The sequence below is a fragment of the Vicugna pacos genome, chromosome 14 (assembly GCF_048564905.1).
Source record: "Vicugna pacos chromosome 14, VicPac4, whole genome shotgun sequence".
NCBI lineage: Eukaryota > Metazoa > Chordata > Mammalia > Artiodactyla > Camelidae > Vicugna > Vicugna pacos.
Window position 1 is genome coordinate 9,279,548 of NC_133000.1, and position 24,102 is coordinate 9,303,649.

Consider the following 24,102-nt stretch of genomic DNA (forward strand, 5'->3'; position numbering starts at 1 on the left):
TTATGCTTTATGGTATTCCTGACAATGAAGGCAGGTATCCTTAAGTATTTTGCCATTACAAAATAAAACATTTGATTTTTTTATGACTTTTTAAAAATAGAGCTATGACAAGTGCTTTCTCGGATCTTCAGAAACTGCCGATGCAAATAGGGTATTCTGTGGTCAGCTTGGTGCCGTGTATGTGTTCAGCGAAGCCCTCAACCCTGCACAGATATTTGCAATTCATCAGTTAGGACCTGGATATAAGGTAGTAAAACCATTTTATTATAAATTCTATGGAAAGTTTTAGATAAGAAAAGTGATATGATAGAATATATAGTGATTTTCTTTCTTTACTGTGGTTTAAAAGTCATTCCTGTATTTTAGAGCTGAGTTAATATGTTTCAGCTTTTTCTCTTTTTAACTATTTTCCCTTCACGAACTTTTTTTCTATTCTTTAGAATGTTTTCTCATGTTGAAGCTGTAGCTTTTGTTGACATGGTTCTGAAATAATAAATTTTATAAAACCCTATTACTTAATGTGATCCTTGAAATCTCAAATTTTGAAATTTATAAACTCTATTATGAACAAATGAAATGTTAGAGATAACCCAAAAAGAATAGTTAATGATTCAGAAGAAAAATGATACAAAATATTATATGTAGCTGAAATTATTCAGTTTTATATCCTACTTTTGTTTGTCCTTTGCTATGGCAAGGAATTGGGTACAGGAGTGACTTTTTTTAAGCAAGAAATTACATTTACACAGATGAATTAGTTTTTTTTAACTTTTTTTATTGATTTATAATCATTTTACAATGTTGTGTCAAATTCCAGTGTTCAGCACAATTTTTCAGTCATTCATGGACATATACACACTCATTGTCACATTTTTTTCTCTGTGATTTATCATAACATTTTGTGTATATTTCCCTGTGCTATACAGTGTAATCTTGTTTATCTATTCTACAATTTTGAAATCCCAGTCTATCCCTTCCCACTCTCTACCCCCCTGGTAACCACAAGTCTGTATTCTCTGTCCATGAGTCTATTTCTGTCCTGTATTTATGCTTTGTTTTTGTTTGTTTGTTTGTTTTCGTTTTTTAGATTCCACATATGAGCGATCTCATATGGTATTTTTCTTTCTCTTTCTGGCTTACTTCACTTAGAATGACATTCTCTAGGAGCATCCATGTTGCTGCAAATGGCATTATGTTGTCGGTTTTTATGGCTGAGTAGTATTCCATTGTATAAATATACCACATCTTCTTTATCCAGTCACCTGTTGATGGACATTTAGGCTGTTTCCATGTTTTGGCTATTGTAAATAGTGCTGCTATGAACATTGGGGTGCAGGTGTCATCCTGAAGTAGATTTCCTTCTGGATACAAGCCCAGGAGTGGGATTCCTGGGTCATATGGTAAGTCTATTCCTAGTCTTTTGAGGAATCTCCACACTGTTTTCCATAGTGGCTGCACCAAACTGCATTCCCACCAGCAGTGTAGGAGGGTTCCCCTTTCTCCACAGCCTCTCCAGCATTTGTCATTTTTGGATTTTTGAGTGACGGCCATTCTGACTGGTGTGAGGTGATACCTCATTGTAGTTTTGATTTGCATTTCTCTGATAATTAGTGATATTGAACATTTTTTCATGTGCTTTTTGATCATTTGTATGTCTTCCTTGGAGAATTGCTTGTTTAGGTCTTCTGCCCATTTCTGGATTGGGTTGTTTATTTTTTTCTTATTGAGTCGTATGAGCTGCTTATATATTTTGGAGATCAAGCCTTTGTCGGTTTCACTTGCAAAAATTTTCTCCCATTCCGTAGCTTTTCTTCTTGTTTTATTTCTGGTTTCCTTTGCTCTGCAGAAGCTTGTAAGTTTCATTAGGTCCCATTTGTTTATTCTTGCTTTTATTTCTTCTAGGAGAAAATTTTTGAAATGTATGTCAGATAATGTTTTGCCTATGTTTTCCTCTAGGAGGTTTATTGTATCTTGTCTTATGTTTAAGTCTTTAATCCATTTTGAGTTGATTTTTGTATATGGTGTAATGGTGTGTTCTAGCTTCATTGTTTTACATGCTGCTGTCCAGTTTTCCCAACACTGTTTGCTGAAGAGACTGTCTTTATTCCATTGTATATTCTTGCCTCCTTTGTCGAAGATTAGTTGACCAAAGGTTTGTGGGTTCATTTCTGGACTCTCTGTTCTGTTCCATTGGTCCATATGTCTGTTTTGGTACCAATACCATGCTGTCTTGATGACTGTAGCTCTATAGTATTGTCTGAAGTCTGGGAGAGTTATTCCTCCAGCCTCTTTCTTTCTCTTCAGTAATGCTTTAGCAATTCTAGGTCTTTGATGGTTCCATATAAATTTTATTATGATTTGTTCTAGTTCTGTGAAATATGTCCTGGGTAATTGGATAGGGATTGCATTAAATCTGTAGATTGCCTTGGGCAGCTGTGACCATTTTAACAATATTGATTCTTCCAATCCAAGAGCATGGAATATCTTTCCATTTTTTAAAGTCTTCTTTAATTTCCTTCATCAGTGGTTTATAGTTTCCTGTGTATAATTCTTTCACCTCCTTGGTTAGATTTATTCCCAGATATTTTATTACTTTGGGTGCTATTTTAAAGGGGATTGTTTCTTTACTTTCTTTTTCTGTTGATTTATCGTTAGTGTAAAGAAATGCAACTGATTTTTGAACATTAATTTTGTAACCTGCTACCTTGCTGAATTCTTCAATCAGCTCTAGTAGCTTTTGTGTGGACCTTTTAGGGTTTTCTATATATAGTAACATGTCATCAGCATATAATGACACTTTTACCTCTTCTTTTCCAATTTGGATCCCTTTTATTTCTTTCTCTTGCCTGATTGCTGTGGCTAGGACTTCCAGGACTATGTTGAATAGGAGTGGTGATAGTGGGCATCCTTGTCTTGTCCCAGATTTTAGTGGGAAGCTTTTGAGTTTTTCACCGTTGAGAACTATGCTGGCTGTAGGTTTGTCATATATAGCTTTTATTATGTTGAGATATGTTCCCTCTATACCCACTTTGGTGAGAGTTTTTATCATAAATGGGTGTTGGATTTTATCAAATGCTTTTTCTGCATCGATTGAGATGATCATGTGGTTTTTGTCCTTTCTCTTGTTGATGTGATGTATTACATTGATTGATTTGCGTATGTTGAACCAGCCTTGTGTCCCTGGGATGAACCCCACTTGGTCATGATGTATAATCTTTTTTATGTGTTGTTGGATTCTATTTGCTAAAATTTTGGTGAGGATTTTGGCGTCTATGTTCATCAGTGATATTGGCCTATAATTCTCTTTTTTTGTAGTGTCTTTGCCTGGTTTTGGTATCAGGGTGATGGTGGCTTCATAGAATGAGTTTGGGAGTATTCCCTCCTTTTCTATCATCTGGAAGAGTTTGAGAAGGACTGGTATGAGTTCTTCTTTGTATGTTTGGTAGAATTCCCCAGTGAAGCCATCCGGTCCTGGACTTTTATTTGTTGGGAGGTTTTTATTGCTATTTCTATTTCCTTTCTAGTGATCGGATTGTTCAAGTGTTTAGTTTCTTCTTGATTCAGTTTTGGTGGACAGTATGTTTCCAGAAACTTGTCCATCTCCTCTAGGTTATCCAGTTTGGTTCCATATAGTTTTTCATAATATTCTCGTATGATATTCTGTATTTCTATTTTGTTTGTTGTAATTCCTCCATTTTCCTTTCTTATTTTGCTAATTTGTGCTCTCTCTTTTTTCTTCTTTGTGAGTTTGGCCAGAGGTTTGTCGGTTTTATTTACTTTTTCAAAAAAACAGCTTTTGGTTTGGTTGATTTTTTCCATGGTCTTGTTAATCTCTATTGTATTTAATTCCTCTCTGATCTTTATTATTTCCTTCCTTCTGCTGCTTTGTGGGGCTTTTTGTTCTTCTTTTTCTAATTGATTCAGGTGGTGGGTTAACTTGTTTGAGATTGTTCTTCTTTTTTGAGGAAGGCCTGTATCGCTATAAACTTCCCTCTTAGCACTGCCTTTGCTGTGCCCCATAGGTTTTGAGTGGTTGTGCTTTCATTATCATTTGTCTCAAGGTATTTTTTAATTTCAGCTTTGATTTCCTCATTGATCCATTGTTTTTTCAATAACATATTGTTTAATCTCCATGCTTTCCTTTTTTTCTCCTTTGTTTCTCTGTTGTTGATTTCCAGTTTCATGGCATTGTGGTCAGTAAAGATGCTTGAGATAATTTCTATCTTCTTAAATTTGTTGAGGTTTCTTTTGTGCCCAAGTACATGATCGATCCTGGAAAATGTTCCATGTGCAGTTGAAAAGAATGTATATTCTATGTTTTGGGGGTGTAATGCTATGAAAATATCCACCAAGTCTAGTTTTTCTATTGTAGTATTTAATTTCACTGTTGCCTTGTTTATTTTCTGTCTGGAAGATCTGTCTAGTGATGTTAATGCAGTGTTAAAATCTCCAACTATGATTGTATTCCCATCAATATCCCCCTTTATCTCTGTTAGTAATTCTTGTATGTACTTAGGTGCTCCTATATTGGGTGCATATATATTAATGAGTGTAATATCTTCATCTTGTATCACTCCTTTAATCATTATACAATGTCCCTCTTTATCTTTCTTTATGGCCTTTGTTTTAAAGTCTATTTTGTCTGAAATCAGTACTGCAACACCTGCTTTTTTGATTTTTCCATTTGCATGGAATATCCTTTTCCATCCTTTCACTCTCAATCTATATGTGTCCTTCTCCCTAAAGTGGCTCTCTTGTATGCAGCATATTGAAGTTTCTTGCTTTATTATCCAGTCTGCCACTCTGTGTCTTTTGACTGGAGCATTTAGTCCATTAACATTTACAGTAGTTAATGATAGATGTGTGTTAATTGCCATTTTGAACTTATCTTTGCAGTTGAATTGGTGTATCCTCTTTGTTCCTTTCTTCTTCCTTTTGTGGTTTGGTAATTTTCCTTTGTATTATCATGGATTTTATTTAATTTCTGTGACTCCCTTGTAAATTTTTGACTTGTGGTTACCCTTTTTTTGTAAATCTATTAACCTATTACTATAACTGTTTTTACTGATAATAACATGATCTCAAACCCATCCTACTGTTAAAAAAATTTAAAAAAGAAAGAAAAAAAATTCTATATTTCCCTGCCTCCCTCTCCCACTCTCAGTGATTTGTATGTCTTCTTTTATAATTTCGTGTTTTCTTTATTTGTAATTCATGAGTTATCACCTTTCCAGTTGTGAGTTTCTCATTTCTGTAGCATCCTGCTGCTTTTCTATTTAGAATAGCCCTTTCAATATTTCTTTTAGCATGGGTTTAGTGTTGCTAAACTCCTGCAGCTTTTTTTTTGTCTGTGAAACTCTTTATTTCTCCTTCTATCCTAAAGGATAGCCTTGCTGGATAAAGTATCCTAGGCTGCATCTTTTTTTCATTCAGGGCTTTGAATATATCTTGCCACTCCCTTCTGGCCTGTAGTGTTTGTGTAGAGAAATCCGCTGAGAGCCTTATGGGGGTTCCCTTGTAATTCACTCTTTGCTTTTCTCTTGTTGCCTTTAGAATCATTTCTTTATCCTTGACTCTGGCCATCTTGATTATGATACGTCTTGGTGTGGGTCTATTTGGATTCTTCCTGTTTGGGACCCTCTGAGCTTCCTGTACTTGGATATCTGATTCCTTCTTTAAGTTTGGGAAGTTTTCAGTCATGATTTCTTCAAAAACCTTTTCAATCCCCTTTGATCCTTCTTCCCCTTCTGGGACCCCTATTATGTGAAGATTGGAACGCTTTATATTATCCCATAGGTCCCTTATGCTATTATCATTATTTTTTATTTGCTTATCTTGTAGTTCTTCTGAATGGGTGCTTTCTATTGCCCTGTCTTCTAGATCACTAATTCGTTCCTCTGCATTAACTAGTTGGCTTTGCACAGCTATTAGATCATTCCTCATCTCTGTCAATGAATTTACCCATTCTACTTGGCTCTTCTTTATAGCTTCAATTTCATTTTTGACATATTTTATATCTGTAAACACTCTCTCTTTTAATTCCTTCAGCAATTTGATCACTCCTTTTTTGAAATCTTGATCTAGTAGGCTATCGATGTCTATTTCATTGATCTTTCTTTCAGGGGATTCCTCTTGTTCTTTTAATTGGGAAAGGTTTCTTTGCTTCTTCATCTTGCTCATACCTCTCTGGCACTGTGGTTTATGGAGTATCAGTTGTCTATTTTGGATCTTAAGGATTTTATCTATCTAATACGTATTTAGGAATAGAACTTAGGGGAAAAAAAGAAAAAAAATAAGAAAAAAATAAGAGAGAGAGAGAGATTTTTAAAAGAAGGGAGAAAGAGTTTGAAAACAGTGTATAATGAATAATAGAAGAGCGAGTTGAAGCAGAGTATTAATCGGGTTGAGACGTCCTTTTAAAACCTTTTAAAAAAAGGGGGGTGGGGAGATGAATAGATGTATTTGAAACCTGTGTCTAATCAATAACAGGACATCAAAACCCAAGAGAAATAGAAATGAATTAAGAAGTAAAAATTAAGAGAGTAATTGAAAATAGAACAGGTAAAAACAGATTTAAAAAAAACCAAAAAAAAACCCAAAAAACAAAACAAAAAGGGGTTGTCGGTGTTCTTCTGGAGTCTGTGTGCTTTTAATGTGAAGTCCTTCTGTCTTCGCCCTGTTTTGGAAGCTCAGCTTGTTTTCATAGGCCCTCCGTTGGCGCCCTCTTCTGTGCTGCTCCCAGCACCTGTGGGCAAGCAGATCGCGCCTCCTCCTAACACTGGGTCAGGTGCAGCTCTCCTCTGCTGTGGGCGGGCGGGTCACTGCCCCTCTGGATGCCGCAGTCAGATGTTGCAGACCGGCCAGGCAGGAGGGCGGGTCGTGCCTCCTCCCAGCACCTCGGTCAGGGGCTGTGTTCCTGCCCGACAGGCGGGGGGCCGCTCTCCCTCTGCCTGCGCCGCCCGTAGCTCCGCTGCTCTGTGCGGTTGCGCGCTCCGCCCTGGTCGGCGCTCCGCGCGGGTTGGCTTGGAGAAGACTGAGGTGCAGCCTCATCCCTGCTCCGAGCCAAGACCAAGCTCCTTGTTTGTCTTTGTGGAGCAAGTTCTCTGAGGGACCAGGATGGAAGGATCCTATCTGCCCTGGGCTGTAGGCCCCTCTCAGTCTGGCCCTTGAGGCTGCTGAGCCCTTCTGTGTGGATGCAGGTTTCGCCCCCTCCCCCGCCTGGGTGCTCAGCACCGGAGAATATGGCGGCTGTGCTTGGGCCCCGCCTCTCTTCCCCTGAAAAGTTTCCAAGGGTTTTCAGAGATAGGGGTATGCACCCTTCCCCTGAGAGCACATCAACCTTGCTGTTTTATGGAGGGCCCAGGTTGTTCTGTCCTGTACATCCACAGCCACGGCGCCCAGCCCCTGGCAGTCCCCTGGAGCCGCCCCCGCGCAGCCACCCCCAGCCTCCGCCCGGCTTGTGCAGCCCGGCCCCGCCTGCCACTGCTGGCCTGCATCTCAGGCTGGGTGTCGGGGGGGACACCCGGCGCCAGCCTAACTTAGTTCTGTCAGACAAGGGCTGCTCTGTACAGATCCGAGCCTCGGAGGCTCCCCCTCCGTCCCGCCGGCCTCCCAGCCGGAGAGGGGAGACCCAGCGAGCGAGCGCCAGTCCTCCTCCGCCGCTCCCTCTCCGTTGGACCCGTCCCGCGCTGCTTTGCCTTCTGTTCTCTCCTCCCTCCTTCTCTCCCACCAGACTTCTGGCGTCTTTGTCTTTCGAAGAGGGCGATGTTCTGTCTGAGCTCTGCAGGCGCTCTGGTTGGCGGAGTGGGTCTGTAGATGTGGGTCTTGGTGTATTTGTGGGAGATGGTGACCCACGAGCGTCCTTCTACTCCACCATCTTGCCTCTTCCCAGATGAATTAGTTTTTAATGGGCAGCATACCTGGCTAGGGAAATACATGAGTTTTGTTTAAATCATATCAGGAATTGTGATATCCCAAGCTGTTTGGAACTACAGTGTTTATAATTCTGAAGAAGTACATGTTTTTCATTTGTTTTTAAACTTAGTTTTTAAATAATTAGTGTGAAATTTGTGTTATGGAAATTTAGGAGTACTAAACACTAAAAATGTTTCTTCTTTTGCCTTTGTATTTTTGCATTAATATTTCTGTTTTAATTTTTCTGTTCTATGTAATTGGACATGTGACTGTTTGAATTTACTCTTAATTAAAAGATATTTCTGGTCCCAGTGATTTTAATAACCATAATAATACTGAATGACAAAAGTGCTATCATTTTTATGTCAGTGGAACAGTACTTGCTACCATCTTTTGCCCATATCATTTCATTTGTTTTACTATTCCTAGAAATGAATGTGTGCTTACATAGCTAGTTTTTCTTTCATTGGTCCTTTTGTTGGGTTTGAGTCCTAGTTCCGCCACGTGTTTGTTGACTGTACGTTGAGAGTGTTTCTGTAATTCAGATTTTTGGGTTAATATGCAACTTGCCTTCCTTTCATATTTCTTTGCTTTGTTCCATAGTAATATTTGAAGTGGCTTTCTTCAAGCACTAACAATGAAATTAAAATGAAAAGCCAATGAAATATAAATAAAGGTAGAAAATCAAGAAAATACAGATATGCAAACCATAAATACACTATGACTGCTATAGTGAAATTTCAGAATTGATGGGAGCTTTTTGGCAACAAAAAGGAAAAAAGGTTAAACATAAACAGTTACATATTTTCCCCATTCAGAAAGGAGCAAAAATTGTCCTGAACCACTTTGCAAACTTAGTTATTTGTCATATAGCTTTCTTATCATGTTCTTTTGTACTACCAGTGAAAGTGAGTAGTAACCCTGTGTCACTGTGTTCTGTACAGAAGTACTCACGTGATAAAGAATCTATCCCTTGCATCCTAACATGGACAATAGAGTACCTTTGTCAGAGTCAGATCTTTTAAAAGAAAATACCTATAAATTTGAGTCATCACATGAAAAACTATTTTTCTCAGTTTTGAAAGTTCCCAGCCTATAGGCATAGGCCACTGGGCCCCTTTTGTTAATGGAGGTTGATTGTATCCATTGGTGCATGTGCATTTTCTCAACTTTTAAATATTAAAGAGTGCAGTTACTATCAGGACAGGTGTCTGCAAAAAAATTTTGACATTAAAAAGTTAATTTCTGGAAATTCAGAGAGTGTAGGAAAGGTAAAGAAGATGCAAATGAAAACCAGATTATTTTTCAGTTATACATGAACATATATATATTCATTGTCACATTTTTTTCTCTGTGAGCTTCCATTAGATCTTGTATATATTTCCCTGTGCTATACAGTATAATCTTGTTTATCTGTTCTGCATTTTGAAATCCCAGTCTATCCCTTCCCACCCCCCGCCCCCTTGGCAATCACAAGTTTGTGTTCTATGTCTATGAGTCTGTTTCTGTTTTGTATTTGTTTTTTTAGATTCCACATATGAGCAATCTCATATGGTATTTTTCTTTCTCTTTCTGGCTTACTTCACTTAGAATGACATTCTCCAGGAATATCCATGTTGCTGCAAATGGCGTTATGTTGTCAGTTTTTATGGCTGAATAGTATTCCACTGTATTAATATACCACATCTTCTTTATCCAGTCATCTGTTGATGGACATTTAGGCTATTTCCATGTCTTGGCTATTGTAAATAGTGCTGCTATGCATATTGGGGTGCTGGTGTCACTTTGAAGTAGGGTTCCTTCTGGATATTTGCCCAGGAGCGGGATTCCTAGGTCATATGGTAAGTCTATTCCTAGTCTTTTGAGGAATCTCCATACTGTTTTCCACAGTCGCTGTACCTAACTGCATTCCCACCAACAGTGTGGGAGGGTTCCCTTTATTCCACAGCCTCTCCAGCATTTGTCATTTGTGGATTTTTGAATGATGGCCATTCTAACTGATGTGAAGTGATACCTCATTGTAGTTTTGATTTGCATTTCTCTGATAATTAGTGATATTGAACACTTTTTCACGTGCCTATTGATCATTTGTGTTTCTTCCTTGGAGAATTGCTTGTTTAGGTCTTCTGCCCATTTTTGGATTGGGTTGTTTGTTTTTTTCTTATTAAGTCGTATGAGCTACTTATATATTCTGGAGATCAAGCTTTTGTTGGTTTCGTTTGCAAAAATTTTCTCCCATTCCGTAGGTTGTCTTTTTGTTTTACTTCTGGTTTCCTTTGCTGTGCAGAAGCTTGTAAGTTTCATTATGTCCCATTTGTTTATTCTTGCTTTTATTTCTATTGCTTGGGTAGACTGTTCTAGGAGAACATTTCTGAGATGTATGTCAGATAATGTTTTGCCTGTATTTTCTTCTAGGAGGTTTCTTATATCTTGTGTTATATTTAAGTCTTTGATCCATTTTGAGTTTATTTTTGTGTGTAGTGTAAGGGAGTGAAGAGCCTCATTTTTAATTTGTAAGAAAAGTTTACAGCATGATTTTTTTTTCAAAAAAAGATCAACAAACTGCAACATCTATTAATAAAGGTCTTTAAAGAAACCCTGTAGATTCTGAAAGTATTTTTTAAAAATTTAGAAATAAGGAACATTTTGAGTTATAGAATATAGGTATAAGTACTTATAAGGTGACTCTTTTGCAAAGTACACCACTCATTTGATCATCTTTGTTTAGCTATATATGCCTTAGACTATCAGGCATACTACTTTATAGCTATACTATGTTTAAAATACTAGAATTTCAGTGGATGACAAGAAAAGTGTTCTAGTTTTCTAATGTTCTGGTTTCCTTCCCCCAGTGCAATGCCCTCAGCAAGCTTTATTACCCATATTTAAATAAAGTTTTTACCCAGTGGACTTAAAATGGGTAATTCCTATCTTCCTACCAGGTTTTTAATCCAGTTAAGTTACATTTTGTAAATACTAACAACTTTCTCTTCTATCAACTAAGAACAATAATGCTGCCTAGTGACCACTGAGGGGAAATAATATAGTCTAATGCTGTTCCCTCATTAGTCAAAGATCTCCAGTTACTATTTTTAAAGTGTCATTTATAAATTCATGGATTTAAATGTATTTGAGGTGTTTCAGGCTATATAAGTTGTTGGTTTTTTTTTTTTTTTTTTTTTTTTTTTTTTTTTTTTAGATTTTGAAAGTTCAAATTACTCCAACTCTGGAAAATGGGTATCTCTTCTGGTTGGTCCCTTAGTCCATTTGACATGACCTTGTATCTTTTTTTTTAACAATTTTTTTTTTGTTGAGTTATAGTCATTTTACAATGTTGTGTCAAATTCCAGTGTAGAGCACAATTTTTCAGTTATAGATGAACATACATATATTCATTGTCACATTTTTTTTCGCTGTGAGCTACCATAAGATCTTGTATATATTTCCCTGTGCTATACAGTATAATCTTGTTTATCTATTCTACATTTTGAAATCCCAGTCTATACCTTCCCACCCCCCACCCCCTTGGCAACCACAAGTTTGTATTCTGTGACGTGACCTTATATCTTTGATAGCTTCCTTGCTAGTTCCTATGACGCTGTTTCTGGCTCATCCTGAACATTTTGTTGTTTCAGTCCTGAAATTAGCCATTACTTCAAGAATCCCTAGTTTTTATTAGTGGGGAATTTAGGACTTGTGTTTCATCTTGACCTCGTCTTTGTTAAATCTGTATCTCCTTTCTTCCCCTTTGAGAATTCTTATTGGCAAGTAAACAGATGATGTTAGAAAAGCCCGTAATTACACATATAACAGTCTAAGAACAGCAATACCAATATACCCTACTGGTGTAATTACTGAAAAAAGTTAATTTGTTCTGCATATGCTCTCTCTATTCTCCTTGCCATTTTGAATTTTTGAGGTATATTGTGAGCTGAATTATATACCCCCAAAATTCATGTGTTAGAATTCTCACTCCCAGTTAACTCCAGAGTGTGACTATATTTGGAGATAAGGTCCTTAAAGAGGTAAAGTTAAGTCATTAGGGTGGATCCAAACACAATATGAATGTTATGCTTATAAGGAGAGGATATTAGAACACAGGCAGGCACAGAAGACCACGTGAAGATACAGGGAGAAGGGGTCGGTCATTTACAATCCAAGGAGAGAGGCTTCAGAAGAATTCAGCCCTGCCGATACTTTGACCTTGTATTCTAGCATTCAGAATTTTAAGAAAATAGATTTTTGTTGTTTAAGCTACTCAGGCTCTGGTACTTTCTTATGGCAGCCCTAGCAAACGAATACAAGGGATTAGCTACATTGTGAGTGCACATAGTTATTGCATATTATTCTTTCATCTTTTAAGTCTTATTTAGTCATAGTTCTGTAAGTACCTGTATTTTTAAGGGTCATCACATTCCTTATATTGATGTGTTTTGGGTATCTGAAGCCCATTCCTCAGGAAGAACTCATGGAATAATATTTTTTGAGACATGTGTAATCAGTATTGGTTTATTGAGGGCCATTTTGTTTGATAGCCATTTGCTAGGCTATAAAATCCTTGAGGAACCTTTCTACATCTCAGATATGTTACTAATTTTCTTCTGGCTTAAAGTGTTTTTGTTGAAAGTCTGATGACAGTCTAATATCCTTTCTGTTGTAAAGCTCCTGCTATTTTTGCCTACATGTTCAAAGGATTTTTTTTTCCTTTTTTGTTTAAATGTTGCAGATTTGCTAGATTATATCTTGGTTATTCTGAGTTGATTTCAGTTAAGTGGTATGGGCTTTTTAATATGCAGTCTTTTATCTTTTTATATTTTAAGAAATTTTTTATATTGTTTATAATTTTTTTGTATATTTCTGCTTTAGTTTTCTTCAGAGACTTTACTATACATGTTTGATTTATTTTGCTTATCTTTAATGTTTATCACTTTCTCTTGAATTTTCATCTCCTTTATTTCTTTCTCATTTTTAAACTTAAAAATAAAATGAAACTTACAGAAAAATTACAAGCATAGGACTAAGCAATTTTTTCCCCCTGACATGATGTCCTGTCATTACTGAATATTCTGTTTGGACAAACAAGAACATTTCTTTACATAATTATTAACATCAGTGTATTACCACCATCTAATTCTCAAACCCATTAAAATTGTGCCAGTTGTCCCATAATGTCCTCTATAGGAAAATGATCTAGTTCACAGCATTTACATTATAATATGTCTTTAGTCTGCTCAGTAGAACAGTTTCTCAGTTTTTCCTTTATTTTCCATATGGATGGCCTTTTCACCTGAGGCAGGCTGTGGCATTATTTGCTAGCCACCTCTCACCCCCTCACAGATGCCTTCTTAATCCTTCATCTGCTCCAGTTCCCACATTGGCCAGGCTCTCAAGCAGATTTCCTCATCCCGCACCACCACATCATTCTTGCTCTCCAGCCTTCTTCACCTGCTGCTGGGCAGCCCTCTTGTTTAGATGTCATGTCACCTCTCTGGGACTCTGGGACACCCCATGCCAGGTACCCTCCTAGGCAGTTGTGCTTCCTATCCTGCTGTGTTTTGATTTTGTATCCTGCAGTCTTGCTGAATTTATTAGCACCAATAGTTTTTAGTGTGTGTGTCTGGATTCTATAGGATTTTCTATATATAAAATTATGTCATCTGCAAATAGAGGTAATTTTACTTCTTCCTTTCTAATCTGAATGCTTTTTATTTCTTTTTCTTGCCTAATTGTCCTGTCTAGAATCTCCAGTATAATGTGGAACAGAAAGAACATTAGTGCAGGTATCCTTGTCTTGTTTCTGGTCTTAGGGTCAAAGCTTTCAGTCTTTTAGCTTTAAGTGTATTGTTAGCTGTGAGTTTTTCATTGATACCTTTTTATCAGATTGGGGAAGCTCCATTCTATTCCTACTTTGCTAAATTCTTTAAAATAGAAGGGTGTTGGATTTTGTCAAATGCCCTTTCTGCTTTTATTAAGATGATCTTTACAAAGAACCAGCTTTTGGTTTTGCTGTGTTTTCTCTCTTGTTTTTCTTATTCTCTATTTAAGTAATTTTTCCTGGAATTCTTAGTGTTTTCTTCCTTCCTCTTATTTTATGTTTAGTTTGTTCTTTCATTATCCAGTTTCATAAGGTGGAAGACTTGCTTTTTGATTTAAGGTCTTCTTTTTTATTATAAGTACTTATAATGCTAAGTTTCCCTCAAAGTACTGCTTTGGACCCTGCTTATATTTTGATATTTGTATCTTTATTTTCATTCATCTCGAAATATTTTATAATTTCCCTTTGACTTCTTCTTTGACACTTTTTTTTTTAGCAATTTGGTGTTTATTTCTACAATATTTTTGAATTTCTGAAATTTCTTCCTATTTGTTTCTAATTTGATTCCATTTTGGTCAGAGAATGTACTCTGTTTTATATTTATCCTTTTAAGTTATTCAGGATTGATTTATGGGTTAACATTGGTCTATCTGATGTCTGATGTACAGTTAAGAATTACATGTTCTGCTGTTCTCGGTGGAGTGTTACAGAAATGTCTTTTAGGTCTAATCACCTTACAGTGTTCAAGTCTTCTGTTTTTTTGTTGACTTGTGCCTAGTTATTCTATCCACTCTTCAAGTTGGAAATTGAAGTCTTCAACTATTATTATTACCTTGTCTATTTCTCCCTTCATTTCTGTCAGGTTCTTCATGTATTTTGGTGCTCAGTTGTTAGGTGCACATATGTTATCATCTTTCTGATGGATTGACTCTTATTATTATTATTAAATGTCACTCTACCTCTAATAACATATTTTGCTTTAAAATCTGTTTTCTCTGATATTAGTACAGCCACTGCAGCTTTCTTGTGATTTGTTGATAAATTTCCCATTGCTTTTACTTTGAATCTATTTTTGACTTTGAATCTACAGTATGACTCTTATAGAAATACATTGTTGGATCTTATTTTATTATCCAGTCTAATAATCTCTGCCTGTTGAGTGGATTGTTTATTCCATTCACCTTTAATGTTGTTGGATTTATATCTGTCATTTTATTTTTGTTACCTTTATCTCATATTCTTTTTATTCCTTTATTCCCCTTTACTGCTTTCGAGTTGAATATTTTCTAATGTAGCATTTTCATTTAATAATTTTTCACTCCTTTTTTTTTTGTTTTTACTTATTACTTAATGGTAGCTATTGACTTACCATTTACATTTTTGCTTATCAAACTCAGCTTCAGACTTAGACTGACGTAATTCCAGTGAGATACAGAAATGTTTCTCCTTATAGATCTATTGTGTTTTTCTTCTTCTTGTGATATTGTTACACATAGTACATATTAGTATTGGTTACAAACCCAACATTACATTATTGTAATTATTACATTATGTAATTGAATGTCTTTTAAGGAAGCTGAGAGAAGAAAGAAAATCAACTGTATGTTTATAGCTTTTGTTATATTAACTTCATTTTTCATTTATGGATTTCCTCATTTGTTCACTTACCACCTGGAGTCATTTCCTTAGCTCATTATGGCTTTCCCACCCATCTCCTTTGTGTTGTTATTAGGAAATATGTTACAATTCTGTGTTATAAGCAAAACCATACATTGTATACATACTATTTCATAAAATTGCTTTGAAATAGTTAAGAGGGGAAAAGAATAAATATGCGTTTATACCATCTTTTATAACTATGACTACTAGTGCTCTGTTTTTCATGTGGATTCAAATTACTGTCTGAGTCAATTACTTTTAGCTTGAAGGACTTCCTTTGTATTTCTTGTAAGATAGGTCAGGTAGCAGCAAATTATCTCAGTTCTTATTTGTTTGGGAATGTATCTTACTTTCCTTTTAGATATGAAAACTAGATTTGCTAGTTATAAATTCTTAGTTGATAGTTTTTTCTTAGAGTATTTTGAATGTTTTATTCCTCTGTGTTTGGCCTCTGCTTTTTTCAGATGAGAAGTCTGCTGTTGATCTTATTGTTATTCTCTTTAAGTAAAGAGTCATTTTTCTCATGCTGTTTCTAACATTTTCTCCTTGTCTTTACCTTTCAGTATCAGTATGATTTTTCTGTTTTGGATTTCTTTGCTTTTATCCTTCTCTTATCTGTTTCTGGTATTCTCATTCTTCATATGTTAGTACACTTGGTTATTTCCCAAATTTTTCTTAAACTCTGGTCGTTCTTCACTCTTTTTTCTCTCTGGTTTTTGGATTGTGTAATCTGTATCAGTTTATCTGTATATTTGCTAATTCTTTCTTCTACTTGTTCAAATCTACTGCTGAGGCCCTCTGGAGAATTTTTCAATTCAGTTACCTTTTTCAACTCCAGAATTTCAATTTGGATTTTTTTTATAGTATCTTTCTCTCTGAGAAAATAATACTAAATTTCAATTTGATTAATATTTTAAAGTATCAATTTTATTAATATTTTAATACAATAGTAATTTTTGTAATACTTTCCCAGTATTTAGTTTTATTGAGAGGTAATTGACATACATCACTGTATAAGTTTAAGGCATACAGCATGATGATTTGATTTACCTGTATTGTGAAATGATTATCACAGAAGGTTCAGCTAACATCCATCATCTCATATAGATACAATATATAAAAAGAAAAGAAAAGAAAACATTTTTTTCTTGTAAAAAGATCTCAGAATTTGTTCTTTTTTGTATATATCAGTATCTATCTCTTAAGTGATGTACTCTATTGTGGCGTTGTCATCATAACTATATTTGCTTCTCTAACTATGGTTTCTTTAGTTCTTCAAACGTATTTTTAACAGCTGCTGTGAAGTCTTTTTCTCTGAAATCTGACATCTGGTTGCTCTCACTAGCAATTTCCGTTGCCTGCTTCTCTTCCAGTGTATGGGTCATGTTTTCCTGTTTACTTCTATGTTTCTCAATGCTTGGTTTGAAAATGGACATTTTAGACAATGTATTGTGTGTCTGGGTACTGATACCCCCCTCCCTCTCCAGAGCTTATTATTTGTTTATTTCCTGGATGGACTACTTTAGTGTTCTTTTAAAAAATATTTTTTCTTCAATATTTGCAAGAACTCACCATTGAATCTGCACCTGGAGAATTCTCTATATTAAAATTAAAAATTATAAATACAGATTTGTAAATTGATGTCACAGAATTCATATTTTGTATTTCTTCTCTGAATGTTTTTAAATTTTACTTTTTAAAGAATGTATACATTTCATTTATATGATTCTGTTTTTGGAAGTTGGCCATAGTTTGTTTTATGAACTCAAATATGTGTCTTCTTTGCTGGTTGTTCCATGTGTTCTTGAAAAGAATATGTATGTGCTCTTGTTGTATATAATGTTCCATACTGAAATATACTGAAGTGTTCTATACTTAAGAAAGCTGTGTCATATATTACTCTTTTGAGTGTAACTAGTAAAAATGTGTTCACATCCTCTTTTTTCTTCTAAAAAATTATAACAGCTTTATTGAAGTATAATTTACATGTCAGAATTCATTCAAGTATACAAGTAAATTATTTTAAGTAATCTTACAGAGTTGTGCAAACATCACCACAATCCAGTTTTAGAACATTTCTATCACCCTAGAAAGATCTCACATGCTGTTGGCAGTCATTCCTCATTCTCTTCCCCATCCTACTCATATAATTTTATGTAACAATTCTCTTTTGGAAAATCCTTAAAGTAATAATCCAATAAATATTGATATTTATGCACAAATCTGCTTACTATACCTTAAAATATGTTTGAAGACTTAGACGTGATCTGTATACTGCAGCTGGGATTAAGATAAGAAAATTATTATATTTACATAGTGGATTATATAGTTATAGTCATTTATTTTTTATTTTTATTTTTTTAAAAATTATTTTATTGAGTTACAGTCAGTTTACAATGTTGTGTCAATTTCCAGTGTAGAGCACAATTTTTCAGTTATATACGAACATACGTATATTCATTGTCACATTCTTTTTCACCATGAGCTACCACAAGATCTTGTATATATTTCCCTGTGCTATACAGTATAATCTTGTTTATCTATTCTATATATACCTGTCAGTATCTACAAATTTCGAACTCCCAGTCTGTCCCTTTCCACCCGCCTTCCCCCGGCAACCACAAGTTTGTATACAGTCATTTAAATTGAATCATATTTTTAAAAATCTTAATGTGTTAGATATAATTAATTGTGATATGAAATTGTTTTGCTACTTTAAGCCAAAGTATGGAATAATGATCTATGTAGTATGGACTGAAAAAATTAAGATCATTTTTTCCCAAATAAGGTTAGATTTTAGTAGACATTTTAAATATTCTATAACTTGTAAGAGAATATTTTAAACATTTTTTTTCCTTTATAAGCAGTATGAACAAAATGAAACTAAAAATTTTTGCCTGATAATGGAATGTACATACATTCCAGCAGTGTTAAAATACAGACATGGAGAGCTGTGTGTTACAATACATTTTGCAGTATTTTATTTCAATCATTATTTTTAGAAACCATATACTCTTGAGTTCTTAAGTATTATAGTTGTAATACCACCAAAAGCAAACAAACGAAAAGGATAAGAAGTATCAATAAACTACTTTAGACCAATTGTCTTTAAAGGATAGTAATCATGGGCCAGATTTACTTAAATTCACTTAAATTCATTGAATATTATAAAATAAAGTGTATCAGTAATTATTAGTACAAGACTTTCAGCTCAAAAGGCTTGTTTTCAAGGTCAGTGTTGGACAAAGGACATGGGTGATTTTGTATTTATACTTCACGGCCCCTTTGTTTCTCAGAACAACCAATTATTTTATATATACAATATATAAAGGAAAACTGTGCATCTTCTCTGAACAGAGCCAAAGAAAAATATTTAAATAGACAAAAACTGAAAATGGTAGATTTTAGTAATAATAGAAAAACCACAGTTTTATGATTAGTGTCCAGAAGGAAGACCAAAATTAAGGAAGATGAAATAGGGTAGTGTGGTTTTAATGTTAAGAGTTAGGGATGGATGATTTTATTCTAAATTCTGAAGTTTTCCTGAATAAGAAAAAGTCATTTAAAAGTAGTGTTTAATTGACTAGAGGAAAACTAAAATGATTCCATTAGGATGAATTTTCTCATACAATTTTACAATTCAGAAGACATTCATTAAAGCTTTTCTGTGCACAGAGCACTATTATAGGCATTATAGAAGATGTAAAACTGTAAATTATCTTTAAAGATCTTACAGAGAAGTAAAGGGAGAAAGGCATAAAAAATAAAAAGTAAAATTGAATCAACATATAATTATGATAAAATCTGTGAACACTAAGTCCTTTGTGATCATGGAGAAGGGTTCTGATTGTAGGAATTGGAAAATACTTCAAAGAGAAGATAACTTTAAAACCAGTTCAGAGAGGTCCATGAAGCTTCTAAGATTAGTTTGAAATTCTTATAAATTAAGTGACTTTTGTTTCTTTTAGTGGGGATTGATCTTCCCTTGATTACCTTTTGTGAATCCATCCAACTCAAAAATGCTGGGTTTTTTTTCTTTTTTGTTCAGTTGGTACTCCTTAACTGATTCCTTTTACCTATGAGGATGACAGTTAGATTTCATAAACAGCGTTTTAAAACTTGCTATCCAATTTACAAAATTTATTGTTTAATTAATTGATTTTTAAAACATTCATCCTGGGTTAGAGGGTATGCTTAGCATGCACAAGGTCCTGGGTTCAGTCCCCAGTACTTCCATTAAAATAAATAAGGAAATAAATAAACCTAATTACCTCCCCTCAAAACAAAACAAAAACAAACAATAAGTAAAATATTGAAAAAAAATTTCATCCTTACTCCAGTGATAGAGTAAGTGGTCCTAGATTTGCCTTACAATTGTAAATAACTATAAAAATAGGCAAAATATATAAAACATCTCTTTTTAGATATTTGTCAATACACATAGCACAGACCAAAGATCCTTTAGAGGAGAAAAACATTTTGATACGAGTTTGATAATTACCTCAGCCTTGGCTGGGTCCAGTATTTTTATTGAGGCACAAGGAGGTTGAGATCAGGCGTAGTAAGGTGGTCCAGGTGAGCTGAGGTGGAGATCAGAATTCAGGGCTTCTGAAACAGCTGGAACTTGTGGGGCAGGGTGCTGAAAAGGAGCAAGCTCTTGGGGTAGGGGTAGAAGTCTTTGCCAGGGTTCCCTGTGTATCCTTTGCCAAGGACAGTGCTGTACATGTACAGTGTGAGAAGCCTTGAGCCCTAAAAGAAAGCAGGTGTTGCCAGTAACAGAAGAGAGGGACCAGAAGGCACACCGTTGTTTTGAGACTTAGGAAAGCCAATGAGAAAAGATGTTTATGCCCACATCCTCAGGTGCTCAGTAATCACTGAACAAATCAATGACACTAGTGGTATAGACAATCCAGGGGTTTTCCTCTACTAGATTGTAATCATTCACACATTTTCCCTATCAAATCATTTCTAAAAAGTTGATCTTTTATCATACTGTAATATTAGTACTATTGCAATTTAATTTTTAAAAGTTCCAAGCTGCCAAAATATCCATTCTTCTGTGTGACTACATGTATGTTAAAAAAACTTTTGCTTATGTTAAAAGAAGGAGTTAAATAAAATTGCTTGATATTCACAAATGATTGCTTAATTTCATATAAGCAGCTTCTTGGTATTAAACATAATACTCTTGGATATTGGTTTGTATCAGTGATGTGTTTCTCTTGTTTAATATTTAAAATATTGCAGTAATTATAGTGCTGGTACTTGGCACTCCTGCTAATTTGATATATGTCATAACTTTTTGAGGTTTGATTGGTTGAGTCATTTTCAACTATGTCGAAGTACTGACTTCACACATTGAAATATTCTATGCTAATCCATGTGCCATTTGCGGCATGCTTGTGATTATAATCTTTACTTTCTTCCTTGTTAAGGGCTGATAATAAGGATTGTAGGGCATGTGATGAAATAAAATTCAACAATATATTGAATAATTATTATATTCAAGTAACTGTTCTGAGCGTTGGGGATTAAAAATGATTAAGCTTAAACTCTCTTAATGAAAATAATTGTATCTGTAAATGTTTATAATTAAAAGTTGATATGTGTACTGCAAGGGAAATATAATGTGAATACTATTAACGTTTTTTGGAAGGATGATTAATTCCAGCTGTAGAAGTTTTAGTGACTCTTCATAGAAAAGGAAAAATTTTAAAGTTCTTGAAAAAATAAATAATTTGAAAGGATGAGCAGAATGTGATGATATAATGTGAGACAGAGGGCATGATTCAAGGGAGAGGAGCAAGGGAGCACAGGATGTGTTTATGGATTGGTCCATAGTCAGGCATGGCTTCATGACAGACTACAGAGTAGAGGGAGTTGAGTAGTTTATGGAGGAATGCAAGGATGATTACCATAGGTTCAAACCAGTTACTAAAGCCTTTGAATATCAAAGTGGTGAATTTGGGTTTTCCAGTCATGTGGAATTATCAAAAAAATTTTAGCAGGAAATTAGATTGATTATATTTATGTATTTTCCTTGAGTAGTTTGGTGATATTAGAGTTTGAATGATTATTTTTAATGAATTCAGATGAATTATTTATTCATTTAGAAGAGAAAAATGTACAAGGGGCAGCATTGTTTTAATTATACAGCAGGAAATACGATTCATTGAATTTTGCAGTGTCATTACTGTGTAACATTTGTCACATAGTGATTCTGGGGAAAGCAATAGATTTGTCCAACATAAATTCAATGAAAAATTGGCTATGTTGTCATTGGTGAAGTTTTCAGAGATTAGTTTTAGAAAATTACATGCCTCAGCTCTTATAATAATTAGATGAACTTAGCTTTCTTTAGTTTAGCAGTGTTGTGGTGCATTTTCTCATATTTACATTAATTCCAGTTTGGATTATTAAACTTTTCTCAATGAGGCTTTGCCTCATTAGCAACTATGTCACAGTTACCTGAATTCAACTGTCATCAATGCAATATGCCATTACCATAAAATTTATGGTAAATGTTTTATGAGTAACATTTATGAAAAAATTGCATTTGTCAAAACCCATAGAATATACAACATCAAGAGTGAACCCTAACGTAAACTATGGAATTTGGTTGATAATAATGTGCCCATGTTGGTTCATCGATTGTACCAAATTATGCCACACTGATGAGGGAAGGGGAGTATATGTGTGTGGATGGGGAGGACTATGTGGGAACTCTATTTTCTGCTCAATTCTGCTGTAAACCTGAAACTGCTCTAAAAAAATAAAAGTCTATTAGAAAATAAAAAAATTAACATAGAAAATATATAATATTAAGTAGGAAAGGATGTAGTGCTAATAACAGCTATCATTTTGAGTTGCTTTTAAAGAACCGGTTATTGTTCATAGTGTTTTATTTACATTATCTTATGTGTTGGGTACGTAGCAGATACGAGGCAAGTAATTTATAGATAGAGACACATCTACAGGTGATAGAGTTGGGATTCAAACTCAAGTCTAATTGGTTTTGAAGCTCCTGCTTTTAACTTTACTGTACTGTACAGACAACATAGTAATTTGTAGGGGAAGGGTTGGTAATTAGGTTTATTTATTTATTTAAACAGAGGTACCAGGGATTGAACCCAAGACCTAGTGCATGCTAAGCATGCAGTCTACCACTGAGCTATACCCTTCCACTACACAATAATTTTTGTTTCTCAATTTTTTTAAGTTTTTGTCCAGTTTAATTGAAATATCATTGATATGTAACTTCTTTTTTAGTTTAAGGTGTACAACCTGATTGGATATATGTTTATACTGCAAAATGATTTATCACATTAAAGTTAATTGACACATCTATCTTCTCACATAGTTACAATTTTTTGCATGTGTTGAGAACTTTTAAAATCTCTCTTAGGAACTTTCAAATATACAATATAGTATTGTGAACTATAATCAACATGCTATAATTATGGACCCAGAACTTACTCAGTTTCTGCAGAGAAATTTAAACTATTTCTAACAATTTTAACAATGCCTTTCTTATTGCAGCTAGCACATCTTCTCATCCTTTGTATGAAATGGTAACATGTTTTAATGAATATCTCTTCTGGGTTTAAAATGGCTATTGTGATTTTTTTTTGTGGAGTACCATTGATATTCACTATCTTGATATACTTATTATAGTAATGACAAATATTTTTATGAATAAATATTTTTTAGTCTCAAATGATAGCCATTTTTCTGTATTAGTAATTCATGTGCCAGGCACTATTTACTTATATAAATACTTTTGAAAGTGTTAACCAGAAAAATTAAATTTATGTTATAAATTATTAAAGTAGATCCTATTTACACTTAATATCTTCTGGGTTTATATTTTTCTAATAAATTTATTTTATAAGTAATAAAAAACAATAAAAATGAGAATATGAAAATCTGAGTTTGTTTATTAGCATAGTAAAATTTAACTCCTAGAACTGAAGTGAGAATAACAAAGCAGTATATATGCCACTGACCAGTGCCTGACACATGGGAGGGTCCTAACAAACTGTTATCTTAAATGTTTCTCTGCTTTAAAACGTAAGAGTGTTACTATGTTACATTTAAAGAGTGTTTAATTTAGGCTTTGTTTTTTCAGAGCACCTTCAAGTTTAAATCTGAGAGTGATATTCATTTGGCAGAACATCATAAACAGGTTCTGTATGATGGGAAACTGGCAAGTAGTATCGCATTTACGTATAACGCTAAGGCCACTGATGCTCAGCTTTGCCTGGAATCATCACCAAAGGAAAATGCATCGATTTTTGTGCATTCCCCACATGCTCTGATGCTCCAGGTGGGTTAATAATAGCTTAGTCTTCATCTTCTCATCAACACTGTGTCTTTATTTTACATATTAAACATTGTTCATCTATAAACCCCCTTTGCTGTGTGTTTTTCTTTTTTGGTTTTCTAGTTCTTTGAATGACGTTTTTTTGCCTTCTACCTTTTTTGGCAATATATTTTACCTAGGACTTGTCTCCTTAGTAGGAAATCTATCTTTTCTGTTGTATTATGTGTTCTATATCCTTTGAAATAAAATCAGTAAATGAGCTAAAGAGATAGTTGTAGACATAAAAAAAAAGCTTTGCTTTAAGAGTGTATAATTCCCCAACATCAAAATTACCTGAGTGCCTTTAAATCTATTAACAGTATCTCTTATTCTAAAATACATTTTGATTTGT

The 24,102-nt window shown here is 34.5% G+C and overlaps 1 protein-coding gene across 6 annotated transcripts in view; it reads left to right on the forward strand.

Annotated features, from left to right (window-relative positions):
- NBEA (neurobeachin) overlaps positions 1-24,102 on the forward strand; it is a 540,106-nt gene that overhangs the window by 75,573 nt on the left and 440,431 nt on the right. For all 6 annotated transcript variants that reach the window (XM_072976118.1, XM_072976119.1, XM_072976123.1 and 3 more), the window contains exons 8-9: positions 101-247; positions 23,517-23,714. In XM_072976118.1, coding sequence (XP_072832219.1) covers positions 101-247; positions 23,517-23,714 — 345 coding nt within the window. The remainder of the gene's footprint in view (positions 1-100; positions 248-23,516; positions 23,715-24,102) is intronic.